Source organism: Hyla sarda, chromosome 3 (genome assembly GCF_029499605.1).
Source record: "Hyla sarda isolate aHylSar1 chromosome 3, aHylSar1.hap1, whole genome shotgun sequence".
NCBI lineage: Eukaryota > Metazoa > Chordata > Amphibia > Anura > Hylidae > Hyla > Hyla sarda.
In genome coordinates, this window is record NC_079191.1 from 73,516,814 (window position 1) to 73,537,089 (window position 20,276).

At 44.5% G+C, this 20,276-nt stretch overlaps 1 protein-coding gene across 5 annotated transcripts in view; it reads left to right on the forward strand.

Annotated features, from left to right (window-relative positions):
• The window catches only part of ITSN2 (intersectin 2), a 184,209-nt gene that overhangs the window by 80,992 nt on the left and 82,941 nt on the right, over positions 1-20,276 (forward strand). For 4 of the 5 annotated variants that reach the window (XM_056564333.1, XM_056564334.1, XM_056564335.1 and 1 more), the window contains exons 5-9: positions 7,271-7,434; positions 9,161-9,364; positions 11,813-11,909; positions 12,849-12,991; positions 17,613-17,676. In XM_056564333.1, coding sequence (XP_056420308.1) covers positions 7,271-7,434; positions 9,161-9,364; positions 11,813-11,909; positions 12,849-12,991; positions 17,613-17,676 — 672 coding nt within the window. The remainder of the gene's footprint in view (positions 1-7,270; positions 7,435-9,160; positions 9,365-11,812; positions 11,910-12,848; positions 12,992-17,612; positions 17,677-20,276) is intronic. The other variant, XM_056564337.1, reaches the window with a different exon arrangement.

Consider the following 20,276-nt stretch of genomic DNA (forward strand, 5'->3'; position numbering starts at 1 on the left):
CTCAATAACCCATCGGCATTTTACCGCTGCGGTAAAAAGGACCACCACTCCGCTATACGTCTCGGACGCAAGAGACAAGTAGGAGGCCCCATTCCTCCACTCTTTTAGCATTATATATAGATGACCTGTCTGTTAGCCTGGTCTCTTGAAAAAATAAAATATCAGCATTATTATGGGTAAAAAAAATCAAAGGCCGCAAATCTAGCCGTATCTAACTTAATGCTGGCAACATTAATGGATGCCAGAGTCAACATAGAGGGTGCCGCCATCTAGGGTGATTAAGTTAGACAGCTTTCTTTTTCCTATCATCCTTCCCATCCACCCCACCACCCTCCTCATCAGATAATGGTTTACCCCTTTTTGGTGAGATGGATGTATCCATTTTCCCTTTGTATAAATTTTCCTCTGCCCTGATTTTGGACCAGTCTCCCCCGAAGACATAGGTTCCCCAGGGAGAGAGAACTCAATGTCTCCTGTGAGCCTCACCACAACATCCAGAACCTCACCCCCAGCCTCCTCCTCCGAAGATGAAATGTCACGGAGGGCTCGGAACCGATTGGAGAGACCAATCAGAGGGAGGTCAGTTGTACCTTCCTTTGGCATCTGGTGGGTGGGAGAAGTTCGTAAATCTTCCCTTTTCTTATTCCACCTAGTACCCCGCTTTGTTTCTGCCCATCTCCCGCTGTCCTCCTTTGTGCTCTCACCATAAGAGGACAGTGAGGAGGCAGCATCCTCCTCTTTGTGGATCCTCCCAATCTCCTCATCCAGTTCATTGTCCCCCAGGGCCTCAGCAGTAAGACTGGCCACAAGGACAGGATCAGAAGTCACCTCAGTTGGCTGACTCTCCTGTGACTCCCTCATTTCCCTATCCCTTCTTGAGAAGCCTCAGTTGGGCGTCTTCTGCTTGCTTTTCCCCCAGCAGAATCCACCTCATGGCTTACTCCCACCAGGATAGCAACCGTGTTGACAAAGGAAAGAGGGCAGCGACTGAATGGGTGACCTAAGTCACCACACAGGTGACACCTAATCTCTGCACAAGATGCAGCGAAATGGCGTATTTCTTTGTCAGAATCTGTGGCCACATCTGTGTCAGAGCTTCGGCTGACCCTGGTAGAAGATCTAGATATGATATCTTCCGAGGAAGGTCGCAGATGGTATATGGGTAACGGTGTTTCCTGAACGCCTATGCTTGACCATAAACATCCAGGCCCCTGACCAGATGCGATATTATCCCTGTTCTTTTTTGGGACCTCAATCACCTCTCCATACTGACCTAGCCACTTCATGATGTCAATCCAATAGAGTGATTTGTTACAAGTTAAATCGGTCGCTTACTTGACGTTGTTTTTGGCGAGATACCGCCTGAATGGCAAAGTCTCGCCAGTCGGGCTCGTTCTTTACCAGCTCATAATTCGACCAGAAGATCTCAAGCCCCTCTGGCCAAACAAAGCTGATATCTAACTCAGGGGTGCCATAAGGATGTATCAAGGCGTTGATGTCAGCTGCCTTTTAAGTCCAACTTCAGAAGAAGCTCAACAACTTTAGATCTTGGAGGACATGTATCACTGCCTCTCCACCTCGGTCAGACCACATTCCTTCAGAGACCACCTGGCCCGGCTGTTAAGAGTGACCACACAATATCCCCCTTCCTTCCTCTCGAAAGGCTGAAAGACCATGTCTCTCTATCCAGAAGGATAGATCAACCTCCCTACCCTCTACATTTATTGATCTCTCCCCTCTCCTTAAGGCCCACAGGAGACGCTGCTGCAAATTTCTCTCCCCAGAGCCGGAGGACGAGGAAGGTGCCCACCTCCCCCATTTGTGTAGCTGCGTACCGGTGCTGCAGCTGCTGGGGGTGCAACTGGACCAGGCCCTACATACTCACCACTAATCTGTGCCTCTTCACCACCCTCCTCCACACAATCCATACTTGGACCATTGTCACCTATTTTAGCTGATGTGCCCCCCATACCTCCACCCGTACTACAGCTCATATTGCTATTTTAAGCCCTAGACAGATTTTTTTCCCCCCAGATGCATTCACTCCTTCAATCACCCTTACATTAACCTCCTCATTCATACTGGCTGGACATGTGTGTTCTGGTGCAGATTTTGTACCATCAGCATTGGGTACCAGAGCTGGAGTCACTGCCACAGGACAGGTCGCCATTCCCTTATACAAGCACCGGGAAGCCTGCCTAGCCTGTTTATTAGCGGCCCCAGCCCTATTTATATTGGTACCCTCATGAGTACTGGAGTTTTCTGATCCTGGATGTCGCTTATCGGGATAAGCGGCGCCAATACAAAATAAAGGTTTTAGTCCAGTCTTTTTCGGAGGCGAAGGCTTCTTAGCCCTGGCAGCTTTTTCACGATGACACTGTTGCTCCAAAGGAACAGCAGTGCCAACATTCAGAGCCCCCGCAGCCGACTCTGGAACAGAGCTGCCCCCTCCTCCCGTTAGGGAGCAACCTAATGCGCCAGAGCCTTCCCTGCCCACCGCTGGGCCAATATCACTGTCTGACCTCACAGCCGATACCTTGTCTGCTCTACCACTGTTACTGCAAACAGTGACAGAGCTCACCGCCACACTAGACTCCGTACTCTCCCTCCTCTCCTGCACTGAGTCCACAGCAGAACTCAGGCCGGGCTGAGAAATGGGGTTCACACAGTGAGCTGACCCTGTGGCCAGTCCGGGGGGCTCAGGGAGGGGGATAATACACGAATCTTACCTGCTCCTGGAGCTTGGTCTTCTTTGACTGCTTCTTTCTCCTTCCCCGGGTGCCCCCTCTGTAAATCATCTCCAAACGTTAAGTCTTGGAGGTGACCTGGGGACTCCAGGAGCTGGATGTGGGCCATCAGCCCCCTCCCTGGTGACTGGTTCTGCTCTCATCCCCCGAACCACTGGAGCCATGGCTAGATGACATCCCACTTGCCCTGCAGGCAGCCCACTGTATGGGGTCAGATGTTGCAGACCCCTGGGTAGATTCAGCTCAACATTATTGACCTCCGTAGCGTCGTCTTCCTCCTCCACCCATGGCTGAAGCCCCCTCAGCTATCAATGCCTTTCTTTTTCCATTGTCGTGAAGCGATCTTCATTTAACAGTTTCTCTTTATATGGTCCACTATTCTCCAGAATAAATGATCTTCTTTTCTGCAGGTTTCTGATGTCAGCTTGAAGTTTTTTTTTCTTTGCTGACAGCTCAGCCTTTTGTCGCTTGGGCGCAGTGTCCAACAAAGCTTCAACATCGCATACCTCCTCCTGGAACTTATATAACGTGTTTCTTGCATCCTCATACCCACGGAGGTATTCTGCAACCTGGGAGCTATTTAGCTTCCAGGCTCCCAGGCCCTTGGCATTCCCCAATCCTCTTCCACACCTCCATGGGCATTTAACCTTGCTCCAGGAGGAGTGTCAGAGACCACATTTCCAGGGCCTTCCACAGTACCTGTAGCAAAACTTTCACTTGCAGTTCCACAGATTGTAAGAGCAGCCTTGTGGCTACTCTTAGACTCAACAGGGTCAGGAGGGGTTGGAGATACAACGCTGCATCTCTTGGCAGAGCGCCTCAATCCACTGACCTCTGAAAGAATTCCTGATGTCAGTCCATCAACAGCTGGTTGCTGGCTTCCCCTACCCCCCCACGGACCTGATTCGGGGGCAGGTGTTGGGGTTCTCCTCTACTCGCTCATAGGAAGGAAGAACGATGTCCAGCACAGATGACACGGCAGAGTTCAGAGCACACACACACACAAAACAATGCACCAAACGACCCACACTCAGGAGGCTCACAGGAAGGTGCTCCATCTAGTGGCCAGACTACAGAGCTGTACTCACTATTCGGCTGGTGGAGTCACTGTGTACATACATAACATTACTTATCCTGTACTGATCCTGAGTTATATCGTGTATTATACTCCAGAGCTGCACTCACTATTCTTCTAGTGGAGTCACTGTGTACATACATTACATTACTTATCCTGTACTGATTCTCAGTTACATCCTGTTTTGTAATCCAGAGCTGCACTCACTATTCTGCGGGTCACTGTGTACATTACATTGCTTATCCTGAATGACATAATGTGTTATACAGTGACCCCCCTGACTTATGATGGCCCCAACATATAATCATTTCAACATATGATGGCCTCTCAGAGCCCATCGTATGTTGAAGGCAGCATCGACATATGATGCTGCTGTGTGTCGAGGCCATCATACAAACAGCTATCTGACAGCGCTGACAACTTCAGCAACTGACAGATAGTTGTTTGATGTGCCCCGTTCTGCCTCCTGTTACTGCTAATTCACGCAGGCTTCCACTGTGAGCTCCGTGTAAGCCCCCCCAGTGCAGCCATAGCCAATAGCCTGCAGGCATCTTGCTGCAGGCATCCAATGAGCTTCTGGCTGCCCTCCACTTCCTTTCCTATAGAGCTGCAGTCGGCAGGATCGTAATGGAGGACATTCTGTCCCCCCTGAAGGTATTTAAAGAACTGTACAGTACTGTATGCGATGTCACACATCACATACAATACATATACACACTATACACCCCATACATCAATGTTTCCCTATCAGTGTGCCTCCAGCTGTTGCAAAACTGTAACTCTCAGCATGCCCAGACAGTCAATGGCTGTACATGCATGCTGGGAATTGTAGTTGTGCAACAGCTGGAGTCACCCTGGTTTGTTAAACACTCCCCATACACTCCACATACAATGGTCATCCCAGAACCAATTAGCAGTTTCCCATAGAGATATGTATTCAACATACAATGGTTCCAAGGCCCCAGAACCAATTACCATTTTTACATAGACATATGTACTCGACATATGATGGTTTCAACATATGATGGTTCTCCTGGAACCAATTAATATCATATGTTGAGGGACCACTGTACTCCAAAGCCGCATTCACAATTTTAACAGTAGTTTGCTCAGACACACCTCAAACAGCTTAGTTTAGCTCCTGTGTCACAAGGATATAGTAGTTCTTGTATATTAGATTTTTGCACATTGTCTAGTGTAGGACTAGACATCCCTGAATGTAAATTTTATAGAACAAACTTTGGTTGGCAAAGATTTTTATTAGAATTATATGACAGCCAACATTTATGAGATGGATGAAGAAAACTAGATCAAGAGAAAAAGCCTGGTAAGAGGCAAAAAAAAACTTATCAGGCTGCTTTCACACTAAAAAGTTCTTCCATTTTAAAGAGCTGTTATGATGATCCGTTATGAAAACCCTTAAAAACGGGCCTTAAACAGCTGTTAAAAAATCCCATTAAAGTCTATAGGATTTTGACATTATCCATTTTAACCCATCATAGCCCATTATTATTAACGGACGCTATTTTGTGACGGGAGGAAAATAGCGCATGTACGTTTTTTTTTCTCCCGTCACAAATAACATTCGTTATTAATAACTGGCTATGACGGGTTAAAACGGATAATGTAAAAATCCCATAGACTTTAATGGGATTTTGTAATGGCTGTTTTTAAGGGTTTTCATAATGGAACATTATAACGGCTCTTTAAAATGGAAGCACTTTATAGTGTGAAAGCAGCCTAAGAGACTAGAACAAAGTGTAGGCGGATATTGATGCAAGTAGGAGAGTGGAATTGCGACTACAGCTCTGGAGTATAGTACAGAATGGAACTGTATTATAAGTGATTGCAAGTGAGTACACAGTGACTCCACCAACAAAATGAGTGCAGGATGCATTCACACTACGTAATTCCCGCAGAATACTGCTAGCGGAATTACTTGCGGGGAACTTTAACATCCGTGTGAATGGGTCTTCTGCGAGACCTGTTCAAACTGAGCAATTTCAGTGGCGGACAATTCCATGTTTATTCTTTGAGCGGAATTCCACGAGCTCCGCATAGCCATCACTGGTGACGGTGCAGTCCTTTTTTTAAATCAGAAAATTTTTATTAAACTTTTTTGCATAAAACAATCAATACACAAATACAAAGACGGTGCAGTCCTACCCCCAAAGAATTTCAGCGGCTTCTGCCAAGCTGAATCTTCGCTCGCGGATTTCTGCGAGTGGAGATTCAGCGAGATTTATGCAGTGTGAAAGCACCCTAAAGCAGGATTTAATTATTTTTATTTTAAAAAAATGCGTCTAAAGTGAAAAAAATAATAATAATAAAACAACGTTGCCAATAGGCTAATAAAAACCTGCTACTGTTTAGTTCTTACAGACCCTATGCACACTTTTCTGTCTCTAAAGTTACAGACTACAAGCAGACCCTGTGTAGTCTGATCCTACATTACTGCCTCTATTAGTCTAGTTCTTGCTGGCCTATGGGTGTTAGAACAGGGAATGTATGGAAGACATATAAGGTCTGCATGCAGCCTGTGTGCACGTGGCGGTATATTTTTCTGTACTTTTTGGCTATATTTTATTATACGGATGCCTGGTGGCAAAGGGTTGTCACTTAGCTTTTCCCAGCTCATAACTTTCACCGCTGAATGTAAGTGAGAGAAGTATAGGTTTGTATCTAGGCAGATTTACCATTTAGGAATCAGGGAACATGAGTAATAAATAAGACAGACAACACCTTTTTAATTTACAGGAAATGTATGTAGCGAATTCTGCAGCCTGGCATGCATGAAATGTAGCTCCAGGGGATTGTGTGTGGGAGGCTGAGAAATTCCAGTGGTTCATGTGGATGAAAAGAATTATATAAATCCACCCAGTTTCTGATGATGATGTTACAAAACAAATTTCATATATTTTGCTCCATATCTGTGTCTTCTGGCCCGATTTTTTCATCGAGTTAAAATTGAGAATAATTGTGCCTATCGCTTGACCGCAGCGTTTCACTAGTGGATAAAAAAACATTTGTGGCCTCTGCAAGATTTTTGATTTTTGCTATTGTTACTAGCCATGTGCACATTGTTTTAGGTACATAAATATATATTGCACATAATTGATGGTAATTTGCAATTTTACTTTGAGCGGGTGGATTTGGAGCCATTGCCTTATACTTGGATTACTTTGATGGAATCACAGGAATTACTTGGAAGTACTTAGCACTTACTCTTATCATACTTGTTGTAACATTTAGCTTTACATGTTATTTCTGCTTTTGTTTTCTCCGATCCCTATAATGTGTCCCTATCCATTGTAACCGATGAGGCACGTTACTCCTCCTTGTCCATGCATAGAGTTAGTCAGAAGTCTGTCATCTTAATATCTACAAGAATTGTCATTGTGATTTGATTTACATATTGTTGATTCCTATTTACTTAATGTCTTGGAAGGAGCCTGTCGGACCTAAACAAAGATGGAAAAATGGACCAGCTGGAGTTCTCCATCGCAATGAAGCTGATCAAGCTGAGGCTGCAGGGTCACACGTTGCCAATGATTCTTCCGCCAGTCATGAAGCAGCCGCCAGTCTTCTCGCCATTAATGTCCTCCCGCTTTGGTGTGTTTTTCGTTGTTCAGGGGGCACTGATGATGTTGTATGTGTTTTCTACTGTGTTGTATTATACTCTACATGTTATAGAGCAGATAGAATGGAGCGAAATTAAATATAGATTGGTGGGAAAAGATTCCCTGTCACTTATAAATTCTTACCTAGGAAAACTAAAATCCTGAAAATTCCAGCAAGTGCTCCATTGATATCCTACTTCCCTTTAATCCTATAGTTTCATATTGCAAATTAAATGTGGGAAATCTATAACGAATTGTTCTATATGTGTCCTAGAAGTCATTTATCACTACCTCAGAACAAACCTGTATTAAGCTGTAAGGCCGGAGTCAACAGGGTTATTAGTTGTTGATAATACAGACTCCATCCCCTGGACTCATAAGCTTTGGCCACCAGGAATTTAAAGGGAACCAGTCGCCATGAAAATGGTCTTTAATCCGCCAGGATCAGATTATAAAGCGAGGGGAGTTGAGCAGCTTTAGTTAATTTGTGTAATATATATAATTTTTTTTTTTTTTCTTCTCCAATGTATTATATCGGTCAATGTATATTCTGTGGGAAAAATTCTGCATACCGTGTAATTTACGGTCTCTGCTCAATCGATTGTAGATAGATTAGGAGACAGATCGCTTTAAATCACTTAGTAGCACCGCCTACTGGACTTTTAAGACCAGAATGGGCAGAGATTTAATTAAATAACATACAAGTTATCCTGGAATTTTCCCCCGACAACTATATCTCAATAAGCTCAGCTCATCCTTTTCTGTAACATGATGCTGGCAGATCAGCCTGCATGTTCAAAGTGTCTGGGTCTCTTTAACCCATTAAGGAAGCAGGGTGTTTAGGTACACCCTCGTCTACTGGTACTTAAGGACGCAGGACGAATCTGTACACCCTGCCGCCTTAAGTGGCTTTGAAGCAAGGCCCGGAGCTGCGCTCGCTTCAGAGCAGTGTGTGTCGGCTACCATCAGAAGCCACACACTCACTGCTTATGCCCGGCATTTAACCCTTTAGAGGTTGTGATCAATGCCGATCACGGCTTCAAAGTGAAAATGAAACTTTCCGGTAGCTCAGTGGAGCTCACGGAAGCCGTGTGACTGCGGGTGTTCTGTGGGCTAAAATGGCAGAGGACGGTGCCCTTACCTGTCGAGGATCGCCAATTCATTCATTACATAAAAAAGTCCCCTATGGGGTCTTAAAAAGTGTAAAAAAAATAAAAATACATAAAAATTGTCTCTAAAATTATATAAAGCTCCCTCTCCTAATAAAAGATCAAATTACCCTTATTTTCCCAATATAAAAGAAAAAATATATATATATATTTTTTACATATTTGGTATTTTCGCGTGCGTAAATGCCCAAACTATTAAAATATAATGTTTATGATACCGCACGGTAAATGGCATAAATAAATACCAAACAGAAAAAATACAGATTTTTAATCACATCATATATTAAAATAAAAATTTATATAAAGCGATCAAAAACTTCCATCAAAACGAAAGTGGAGTTCTCCAGAGGAAAAAAACTGTGTGTATGTTCTTAGCTCCTCTTACTCTTCATCATGCTGCAAATAGGACCCAGCATGTTTAGTCTGACCTATTTACGTACCTTTGTGACCTGAAATTCTTCAGGTAGTGTCTTATAGAATTTGGTGAGCTCCTCTCCTTAAATGATTGTGCTTTCCGTGTAATGTTGGTCCTTTATGTTCTATGTTCAGGAATGGGAAGTATGCCAAATCTGTCCATGCCACCATCTATGCCCACGCTGTTACCCATTGCACCCACCACTTCGTTGACCTCAATGGGTTCTCTGCCACCCATGCCTATGTCTAGTCCCCTGGTGCCTTCTGTCGGCTCATCATCAACATTGCCAAATGGAACGTCCTCTCTCCTGTCATCTTTCACTGTGCCTTTGTCCTCAAGTAAGTGTTCATGTAAATTGTCTGCTTTTATAGGGTATATGTGTACCAACGAAAAAGCAGGACATTTTTATTTTTTTATTTTTTTTAAATGTACTGTCTGGTTTTCAGGAAATGTAGTACTTTCGCAAACTCCACAATTTTCAGATTTATTATCTTGTACTGTATACAGGAAAATGAAGGGTTCCTAGTTTTATGAAAATATCAAATAAACATGTCAGAATTAATGTTAGATGATACATTTTTACAACACCCTAGATGTGTTTTTTCCCCATAAACGTCATACAAAACTTCCAGCAAAATCAGAGCCCTATGCAGTAAGCTACCAGGCTCCTCCTAGTGGTGGCTGCAGGCAGACAGGACTTTATTACCGTATATACTAGAGTATAAGCCGAGTTTATCAGCACGATTTTTCTTGCTGGAAACGCCCCCCTCGGCTTATACTCGAGTGAACTCTCCGCCTGTCAATCCCCTTCAGTGGTCTTCAACCCGCGGACCTCCAGATGTTGCAAAACTACAACTCCCAGCATGTCCGGACAGCCGATGGCTGTCCGGTCATGCTGGGAGTTGTAGTTTTGAAACATCTGGAGCTCCGCAGGTTGAAGAACACTACTGGGCCTTCGTGATCATCCAGACTCCCCTTTAGTTTTCTACTCACCTCCCTTCGGTGGGAAGGAAGGGTGAGCTGGTCCGGGCCATCTATGGAGCAGGGACCGTCCGGTGGGGAGGGTTAGTCGTTCCGGGCTGTCCATCTTCACCGGGGGGGGGGCCCTCTTCTCCGCTCCGGGCCCGGCCCTGGACTAGTGACGTTGCCTTGATGACAACGCACAGGGAGGTTCATGCGCAGGGACGTCCCTGTGCGTCGTCGTCAAGGCAACGTCACTAGTCCGGGGCCGGGCCCGGAGCAGAGAAGAGGGTCTCCCGGTGAAGATGGACAGCCCGGAACGACTAACCCTCCCCACCGGACAGTCCCTGCTGCATAGATGGCCTGGACCAGCTCACCCTTCCTTCCCACCGAGGGGAGGTGAGTAGAAAACTAAAGGGGGTCTGGATGATGACGAAGGCCCGGCAGTGGTCTTCAACCTGCGGTGCTCCAGATGTTTCATAACTACAACTCCCAGCATGCCCGGACAGCCGATGGCTGTCCTGGCATGTTAGGAGTTGTAGTTTTGCAACATCTGGAGGTCCGCAGGTTGAAGACCACTAATTGAAGGGATTGACAGGCGGTGATGATGAAGGGGGGGGGGGGGGGGGGATGATGACCTGGTGATGATGACGGGGGTCTGGATGATTACAGGGTGATGATGACGGGGGTCTGGATGATAACGGGGATGATGTATTTCCCACCCTAGGCTTATGGTCGAGTCAATAACTTTTCCTGGGTTTTTGGGGTGAAATTAGGGGCCTCGTCTTATACTCGAGTATATACGGTATGTACCTCTATGGCTGTATGATGGGAAATTTGATTTAAAACACAGAACCAACCTCAACTATTATAAATATATACTGTGGATTAGTTTGTACATTGTCATCATTATCATTATGATCACTTTAACTTAATTATTCTGATAAATTAAGTGACATTCACACGCATAAGATCTGCTGCATAGTTTCTGGAGCTGATATTGCTGCCCATTAAATTCAATGGGTAGAAAAATCAGCAGCAGATTCTGTATGTGTGCACTTACCGTAAAAAAGGATTCAGTTTTTTAAATAAGACAATCACCCCAAGACGCATAACTTACTAATATAGTGTCATCACAAATTGAACTGGCTTCCTCTTGTTTATACATGATTCACATGACAGTAAGTTGTGTAGTCATAGTCTGTGTGGTGTTGTCTCCATTTCCTGGCTCCTCCTTCTCTCCCAAAGCAATGCATCATCCTCTGCTGTCTCAGGAGGCTTGGCTGGATCTTGTCTCTGAGTTTAGGCCCCACCCCATGTGTGATGTCATTATTTTTGACCAGCCTTGCAGTTACATCATTTACTTTTCATATACATATTTATCTTTATTTAGACATTTAGGAAAGAATGAGGTATATACAGTATGCTGCCTTGTGCTGAAAAAAAATGCCTCTGGCAGAGGAGCAGTAGTTCAATAGTCTGCTGTGAAATGAGATGTTCTGCAGCAACTCTGAGCTGATAACTGGCAGCAGTGTAGTGGGAGGGAAATAGGCAGGGTGAAAGGACTGTAAGGACAAGCAATGCACTCTGGGAATTGTAGTACTGAGCAGCTGCTCAACCAGGAAGTACAGGATTACGACCCCCATTACAAATGGATTTTTGGTGGTTTCAGAACCCGGGGAGACAGGTAAGCAGTCATTTCACTCTTCTGAATTGAAAACTCTAACAGTTTCTTCATGAAACTCTGACCGTTTCTTTGAGATCCTGTTCCTATTTATCCAAAGTTCTGTTCCTATCATTCACTGATGTTGTATTGTATGTTTTAGCGCTGCCTCACAACAGCTCTCTGTCATTGATGGCTGGAGGATTCCACAGTGCCGGAATGCAGAAGACTCAGTCCTTGATAGACCTGGCCTCCAGCAGGTAAGAGATTGAGGGACATCATCACATTTATCTTTATAAAAATACATTTTGCTATTTCTGCAGAATTGTGCTTTGAGATAAGAAATTTGACCAACTAGAGATGAGCAAATGTACAATAAGGGTCCTTGCACACTACAGAAATTCTGGACAGAGATTCTTGTGCATCAGCCTTCTGTTGTTTTTAATGGGATTCTGTGGCCTGGTCCATACTGTGAAATTCTCATTCTAACCTCTGCCACAAGAATGAACATGTTCATTCTTTAGGTATAATTCTGCTTAGAACTGCATTTCCGTCAATGGAGCGATTCATTCCGGAGGCCCCTGCTGCACACGGAAGCTCTGCACAGAATTGCTTCCAGTGAAAATGTATAGTGCGTGGGCGTAAAGACTCGACAACGTTCTCGAATTGGCTGTCTGTTTACATGTATTTAGTCATTCTGCTTTCCTAGTGTTCAAATTACCTGGGGGAGTTACCTGGGGGAGTCTGATACGAGACTCTTAGCTCAATGACTTTATAAAAACTACATGGCTTAGCTGCCAATTTATTGGATTCATATTAGGCAAACCTCACTGTATATTTACTCCTTTCTACTAGCAACTTGACTGCCAAATATGAGTCAGCTGATCAGCAATGGGTGCTGACCCAAGCCATAGGGCCACGTTTAGTGAGCACTTTACAGTAGTTTTTATTGTAAGCTAATAAACAAATAATTGCAATTTTGCTATGAAATGTAGAACACTTGTTGCTTCCTAAATTTGAGGTAAAAGAGAAGTAGTTTTAGTAAAATGTATAAAGGCCAGGGGAGCAGGACTGCCCCAATGCCCCATGGTTTAGGCAGGTTCTTTTCAAATCTAATGAATGGAGCAAAAATAAAATGCATGATACCTTTCCTTTTGATTGCTTTGTTTTAAATGTTTATTTCTGTTTTGTTTTTTTAGTTCCAATTCCTCTTCAACCACTTCACTGACGGGTAACTCTCCGAAAGCTAGCACCCAGGACTGGGCCGTGCCTCAAGCCGCCAGGCTGAAGTATAGGCAGAAGTTTAATGGCCTTGACAAGAACATGTGTGGCTATCTTACAGGTCAGTGCATGTGTTGGATATTCTCATCTTACATGGATTTTATATGGTCAGGGAAGCACAATGCAATGCTCCACCCAACCATCATGTTAAACAAGTGTGCTGCTCAACTTGTATTCTCCATTGCTAGTCTCTAGATGCTGGAAGAGATTTAGGACATTGTGATGTATAAATATATAGCATTTAGAAAGGTACACATAAAAAAATAATAATAATAATAATTTAACCCCACCCATTTGACAAGAATGTCTGCCCAAAAACGACATTTCCAACATTTGTTCAATCCAGAGGACCCTTCGGAAATGTGCCGCCTCATAGATAGCAACGCATTGTCGGACATAATCGGCAGAGTGAATAGACATGTCTATTCTTTCTGCAGATGCCGGAATCGAGATATCCGTTTCCGTGTGCACAGTGCAGCAGAATCCCATTGAAATCAATGAGACTCTGCTGCAATGGAATGTCCATGCGGAATATTTTGGTGGAATTCTGTGTGGATGTTCCACCGTTTCTTAAGGATTTCTCCAAGATGGTTTACTTCGGGAGCATGCACACAATCCTGCAGAATGACAACCATTGGGGGCCAGGTTATCTAGAAGTGCCCTGGTATCTCCCATAGACAATGCACGGAGCAAGTAGCATCAACCATCTTTTTGCAGTGAGCAGCTTAGTTTCTTTAAAGGGATTTTACAGCTAAAGGCTTTTATTACAGGATAGGTGACAATGTGTGATTGCTAGGATCTGGACACCACGGCCCTAGTGATCATAATGTTTTTAATGGTAAAACTCCATTAAAGGAGTACTCTGGTGGAAAACAATTTGGCTTCAGAAAGTTAAACAGATTTGTAAATTACTTCTATTAAAAAAAAATAATCTTAATCTTTCCAGTACTTATCAGCTGCTGTTCCAGAGGAAATTGAGTTTTTCTGTTCTTTCTGACCACAGTGCTCACTGCTGCTACCTCTGTTCGTGTCAGGAACTGACCAGAGTAGGCATAAATCCCCATAGCAAACCTCTCCTGCTCTGGACAGATCCTGACACAGCTTGAGGGGGCAGCAGAGAGCACTGTGGTTGGACAGAAAAGAACCATTCAACTTTCTCTGTAGTAAACAGCAGCTGATAAATACTGGAAGGGTTAAGATTTTTTTTTTTATAGTAATGGAAAAATCTGTTTTAACTTTTTGGTACCAGTTGATTTGATGCACATTGTTTTCCAGCGTACCCCTTTAAGGCTCTGTTCATTTCTTTGGTAATGGTAGAGGCATACATTATTCCCAGCACATACCTCCAATGAAAGACTCCTATATATACTGCTGGTATTATGACGAATTGAGGCATAAACAGAGAAAACTGTGTGGTGGCCCAGTACGGGAGGTGTTACCCCGTACCCTTGCAGCCCTGTCAGGCAGCCTCCTGCAGTGTCCCCTGCCCCCCCTCCCCCCTTCCATCTGTTTATTGAAACTATATAATCCCTATGTTATATATGTAAGAGTGTTACCCAGGAGGTATCAGTGACCAGGTGACCTAGGGGGGACCAATGGAACCCTACCAGGGCCTCCTCCATATAAGCCCTGGGTGAAGCCTCTGCTCGCTCTTAGTTTTTGCTGAGGTCCAGTCAAGTCATGCCTAAGTGTCCAGAGTCATAGGAGGCCTCAAGTCCAGACTGCAGCCACAAGCTACAAACATGCAAGTAATCACAGGCACAGTCTTGTCAGTCAAGTCAAAGTCATCTGTCTAGTCAACGTGTCCTGCACTAGATTGTCCACCTTTACTACAAGTCCCAGCAAGCCCTTAAGGTCTCTGAAGTCACTGGTCCCCTCCTTGGGCCCTGGCTGAACTATAAAGACCTTTCCACCTGTCTAACCTCAGTATAGCCACCGTGCCTAGCCCAAGATCCAGTGGTATACCTTTTGGGGGGGGGGGGGGGGCGGGGTTGTATTGAGGGTAAACCAAACCCAGCCCCTAGGGTAATTCCATCTGCCCCTACGGTAATTCCATCTGTCCTTTGCATCACACCCCATACCACAACTGCAAAACTGTTCATTGTGGATTAAAGGAAAGTTATCACCTGCACTAACCTGTCGGTACCAACAGATAGTGCAGGTAACACTGATGACAACGGTACTCACCTTGTCCCTTTCCGTGGCGGGGATCTTCGGTAATCTCCTCCGTTAGCTCCGCTCCGGGCACCCTGCTTGAGCCGCAGGCGGAGCTTAATGTGTTCTCTCACAGCGGGGCCCAGCAGGGAGCAGCAGCGGTGACGTCACTAAGCTCCGCCCATGCCCCAAACAGCTGCTGCTCTTTACTGGGTCTCGCTGTGAGAGAACAGCAGCGGTGACGTCACTAACCTCCGCCCACCATGCCCCAAAACGCTGCTGCTCTCTGCTGGGTTTCGCTGTGAGAGAACAGCAGCGGTGACGTCACTAACCTCCGCCCACCATGCCCCAAAACGCTGCTGCTCTCTGCTGGGTTTCGCTGTGAGAGAACAGCAACGGTGACGTCACTAACCTCCGCCCACCATGCCCCAAAACGCTGCTGCTCTCTGCTGGGTTTCGCTGTGAGAGAACAGCAGCGGTGACGTCAGTAAGCTCCGCCTGTGCCCTAAGACGGGTGCCCGGAGCGGAGCTAACGGAGATTACCAAAGATCCCCGCCACGGAATGGGACAAGGTAAGTACCGTTGTCATCAGTGTTACCTGCACTCAGTGTCATCTGTCGGTACTGTCATCAGTGTCATCTGTAGGTACTGACAGGTTGGTGCCGGTGACACTGGTAACAGATTTCCTTTAAAGAATTTCATTTTGTGTTCAGAGCCAGGCGCTTCCTGCTACCGAAAAGCTGCTGTTTGCTGCAGCCTGTCTGGCACACTGCAGATATACTAGCTGTTATTATTGATGCCCCACGCCATTTGTCTAGAAACGTACATAGAGCTGCATAGTGACAGTGAAAGGATGATGTGACTTATGACAAGATATCGCAGTAACCTATACTTATTTTTATTCCTTGCGGGTGAAGCAGAACTAGCTACAGCTTCATCGCAGTGTCTCCTTGTGCAGAGATCTGCGGCACAGCTCTAGTTACTTGAGTAGGGATATGATCAGTTCTATACACATCTGCAATGCAGCCTTACTGTAACTCTCTCTTGGAAGTATCAGGGATTCCAGAGGTTGCAGGCTTCCTGTTCACACTGTGCTGCTTTTTCCTGGTGTATTGTCTATTGAGCTTCTGACCCAGGAAGGGGTGTCTGATCCAATCTTTATCAGCCGTATTAGCTCTCAAGGGGGTTGCTTCTTAGCTTTGTATGTCACTTGATCATCTAGAGCAGTGTTTTCCAAGCAGCGGGCCTCCAGCTATTGCAAAACTGCAACTCCCAGCATGCCCGGACAGCCTTTGGCTGTCCGGGCATGCTGGGAATTGTAGTTTTGCAACAGCTGGAGTCACACTGCTTGGGAAACACTGATCTAGAGAGTTCTTGTGTAACTCTTTCATCTCTTCCGGGTTGTACATAACTCATAATCTTTTTATTTCTCAGAAATAGTCTGGAGGGGGATTGTGACCTGATGATCTGTGGCATTTTATTTACCCATCCTAGTGATACTTCATACTTAATCCTTTGTATTCTTTGTATACTTGAACAGCTTATTCAGCTGAAACCTCGCATAAATGGGTGCAAAGGATTTAACAAAATCAATGAGGTCTTATATGACGTTAGATTTATGACAATATATATATATATATATATATATATATATATATATATAGATATATATGTTTCTTTAGTGGATGTGTGTATATATATGTATGTATGTATGTGTATAGTAATTTGTTATTGCATAAAAAAGGCTTTGTATTAGCATAATTAGAGATGAGCGAACTTACAGTAAATTCGATTCGTCACGAACTTCTCGGCTCGGCAGTTGATGACTTATCCTGCGTAAATTAGTTCAGCTTTCAGGTGCTCCGGTGGGCTGGAAAAGGTGGATACAGTCCTAGGAGACTCTTTCCTAGGACTGTATCCACCTTTTCCAGCCCACCGGAGCACCTGAAAGCTGAACTAATTTATGCAGGAAAAGTCATCAACTGCCGAGCCGAGAAGTTCGTGACGAATCTAATTTACTGTAAGTTCGCTCATCTCTAATCATAATACCCACCCTGCTCACCCATGACTATGCACAGACAGGTAATACTGTATCAAGACATCCAGAATAGAATGGTATTCATTTTAGTGCATTTTCAAACTAAAAGAACTATAATCAAAAACCAAAAATTACCTTTTCTGTATATTTTCTGTACACAATGCTCCTAATACAAGTAGGAAAAAAGAACGAGTGGTATTGAAAACAGCTCTATGGGGGAGATTTATCAAAACCTGTCCGGAGGAAAAGTTGCCCAGTTGCCCATAGCAACCAATCAGATCGCTTCTTTCATTTTGCAGAGGCCTTGTTAAAAATGAAAGAAGTGATCTGATTGGTTGCTATGGGCAACTGGGCAACTTTTCCTCTGGACAGGTTTTGATAAATCTGCCCCTATATGTCCTGGAAAAAGGTACGAAAATTATTTTGGTAGCCCAATAGATCCAGCAGCAATTTTCCATCAATTCTAATACAGCATTTCTTTATTTTTTAGGGTCTCAAGTTAAGAATGCACTAGTTCAATCCAGCCTCTCCCATACTCAGCTGGCTACTATATGGTAAGAAAAAAATCACATCCGCTAGTCGGTATTGGAGGTAAATGCACACGCCAGAAGCTCGGACATGCTCCCTTTTATGGTAGCTTACATATTACAGACAGGTAGGCACAATGGGTGCCATCATATGGTGCCTCAGTGAGACATCATGTGACGGCAATGTCTACTCACAAGCAGACGATCTGGATGCAAAGTGGCTAGAAGATATAATGCTAAAGGTGCCCATACACTATAACCGACATTTATCATTGTCTTGTGCAAAATGTGCAAAAAAAAGGCGCAAGCAGGGTTTATTTCTGCTGATTTTGAGTTGCAATCCACTGATTTTGGCAATACACATGATATGGAAGGACTTTATGAACTTTGCCTTTTTATGAAAAGGCGCAAAAAAAGGCACAAAGCCACTGAAAAGTCTCTAAAACTAGACCAGCCCAGGCTTAGCTTTATGGTGTATGTGAAGAGAGACCTTTCAGAAAATGTGACCTGCACAAACATGCTCTGTGACCAATTTATACATTTAGTGCTCCTACTTATTACCAGCACACAAAAAAAGGGGGAAGAAAAATGCTTCACTTACACCTACAATGATAAATGCTTCACTTAAACCTACAATGATAAATGCTTCACTTACACCTCCAATGATAAATGCTTTACTTACACCTACAATGATAAATGCTTCACTTACACCTCCAATGATAAATGCTTCACTTACACCTCCAATGATAAATGCTTCACTTACACCTACAATGATAAATGCTTCACTTACACCTCCAATGATAGATGCTTCACTTACACCTACAATGATAAATGCTTCACTTACACCTACAATGATAAATGCTTCACTTACACCTACAATAATAAATGCTTCACTTACACCTACAATGATAAATGCTTCACTTACACCTACAATGATAAATGCTTCACTTACACCTCCAATGATAAATGCTTCACTTACACCTACAATGATAAATGCCAGCCATTATCTGTCCACTCTGGTGGTGGCTTTTTTTTCTAAAATAAAAACAAACGGGTTATGCAGTTTACATTCGATATACCTAACCCCTGTCTGGATGCCCAAAACACATAAGATCTGTGTTTCACATTCAGGGTGCCTCTAGCTGATGCAAAACTACAACTCCCAGCATGCCCGGACAGCCGTTGGCTGTCCGGGCATGTTGGGAGTTGTAGTTTTGCAACAGCTGGAGGCACCCTGCATGGGAAACACTGCATTATATTATCGGTTGGGCTGCCAGGAATTGTTGAGCTTGTACCTAGCATCAACCACACAATGCGTCCAGCCAAAGCGGAGAGCTTCTCTTTGCACAGAGATACTGTAGCAGTCACATTGTGCAGGGTAACAAGCCGCAGTCATAAGACCGGACGTGAGCAGGCAATGTCTTGTGCACGGCTAGGCCTGATTAGAAAGAAGGGAAGGAAGGAAGGCAGAGGATGTTTAGGGAAATCCTCAGCTGTTTTTGCATGTAACCTTTATCTTTACAATCCCCCATTATGAGAGCATGGCGGGAGCGCGGTGCCAAGTTCAGAGACGATTTCTGTGTATTGTTTGCGTTTGCTGCTTACTCTGCAAACATTTCCGTTGTGAGACTGTGGGTATAAGCCTGTTGAGGCTCAACACAAGTTTCCGAATTTGAGGGTATATTCACATGCAACAGATTTCTGCAGCTGTCCAATTAATCTCAAAATCCATTCACATCAATAAAAGTGATTTTCCGTTGTAGAATTTATTTAAACAAATCTGTAAGGTGTGAATATACGCTTAAGGGTAGGGTCACATGTGCCGTGTATTGCTGCATATTTTCTGCAGCTGTTTTTGCTACCCATTGACTTAAAGGGGTACTCTGCTGTTAGATATCTCATCCCCTATCCAAGGGATAGGGAATAAGATGTCTGATCGCGGGGGGCACGCTGCTGGGGGCCCCTGCGATCCCCCCTGCAGCAGCCAAGAGCTAAGTTTTCTCCAAGGATGATAACGGGAGGTGCAGGGAACGGGGCATCATGATGTCATGCCCTGCCCCCTCAATACAAGTCTATGGGAGGGGGACGCCCCTTAAACTTGCATTGAGGGGGGGTGGACGTGACGTCACGAGGGGGCGGGGCTGTGAAGTCACGATACCCTGTCCCCTGCACCGCCTGTCATCAGCCTCGGAGAAACTTAGCTCCGGGCTGCTGTGCTACCGGGCTGCTGCAGGGGGGGGAAGAATCACGGGCCCCACACGATCAGACATCTTATCCCCTATCCTTTGGATAGGGGATAAGATGTCTAACAGAGGAGTACCCCTTTAAATGGGTAGGAAAATTGTGACCCTATCCTAAGGTTGTATTCACACGTACAGTATCCTGCGCATATTTGACTTGATTTTATTGTAAATCTACAGCATTAAATCTGCAGCTTCAAATCCTGGGTATCAAATATGCACAGGATACTGTAGGTGTGAATACACCCTAAATGAGTTATCGAGGATTAGAAAAACAGCAGATTTTGTTCAAAAAAACAGCATCAAATGTATTCAGGTTGCGTATAGTATTGCAGCTTCGCTCAATTAAAAATGAATGAAGCCAAGTTGTAATACCACATACAGCCT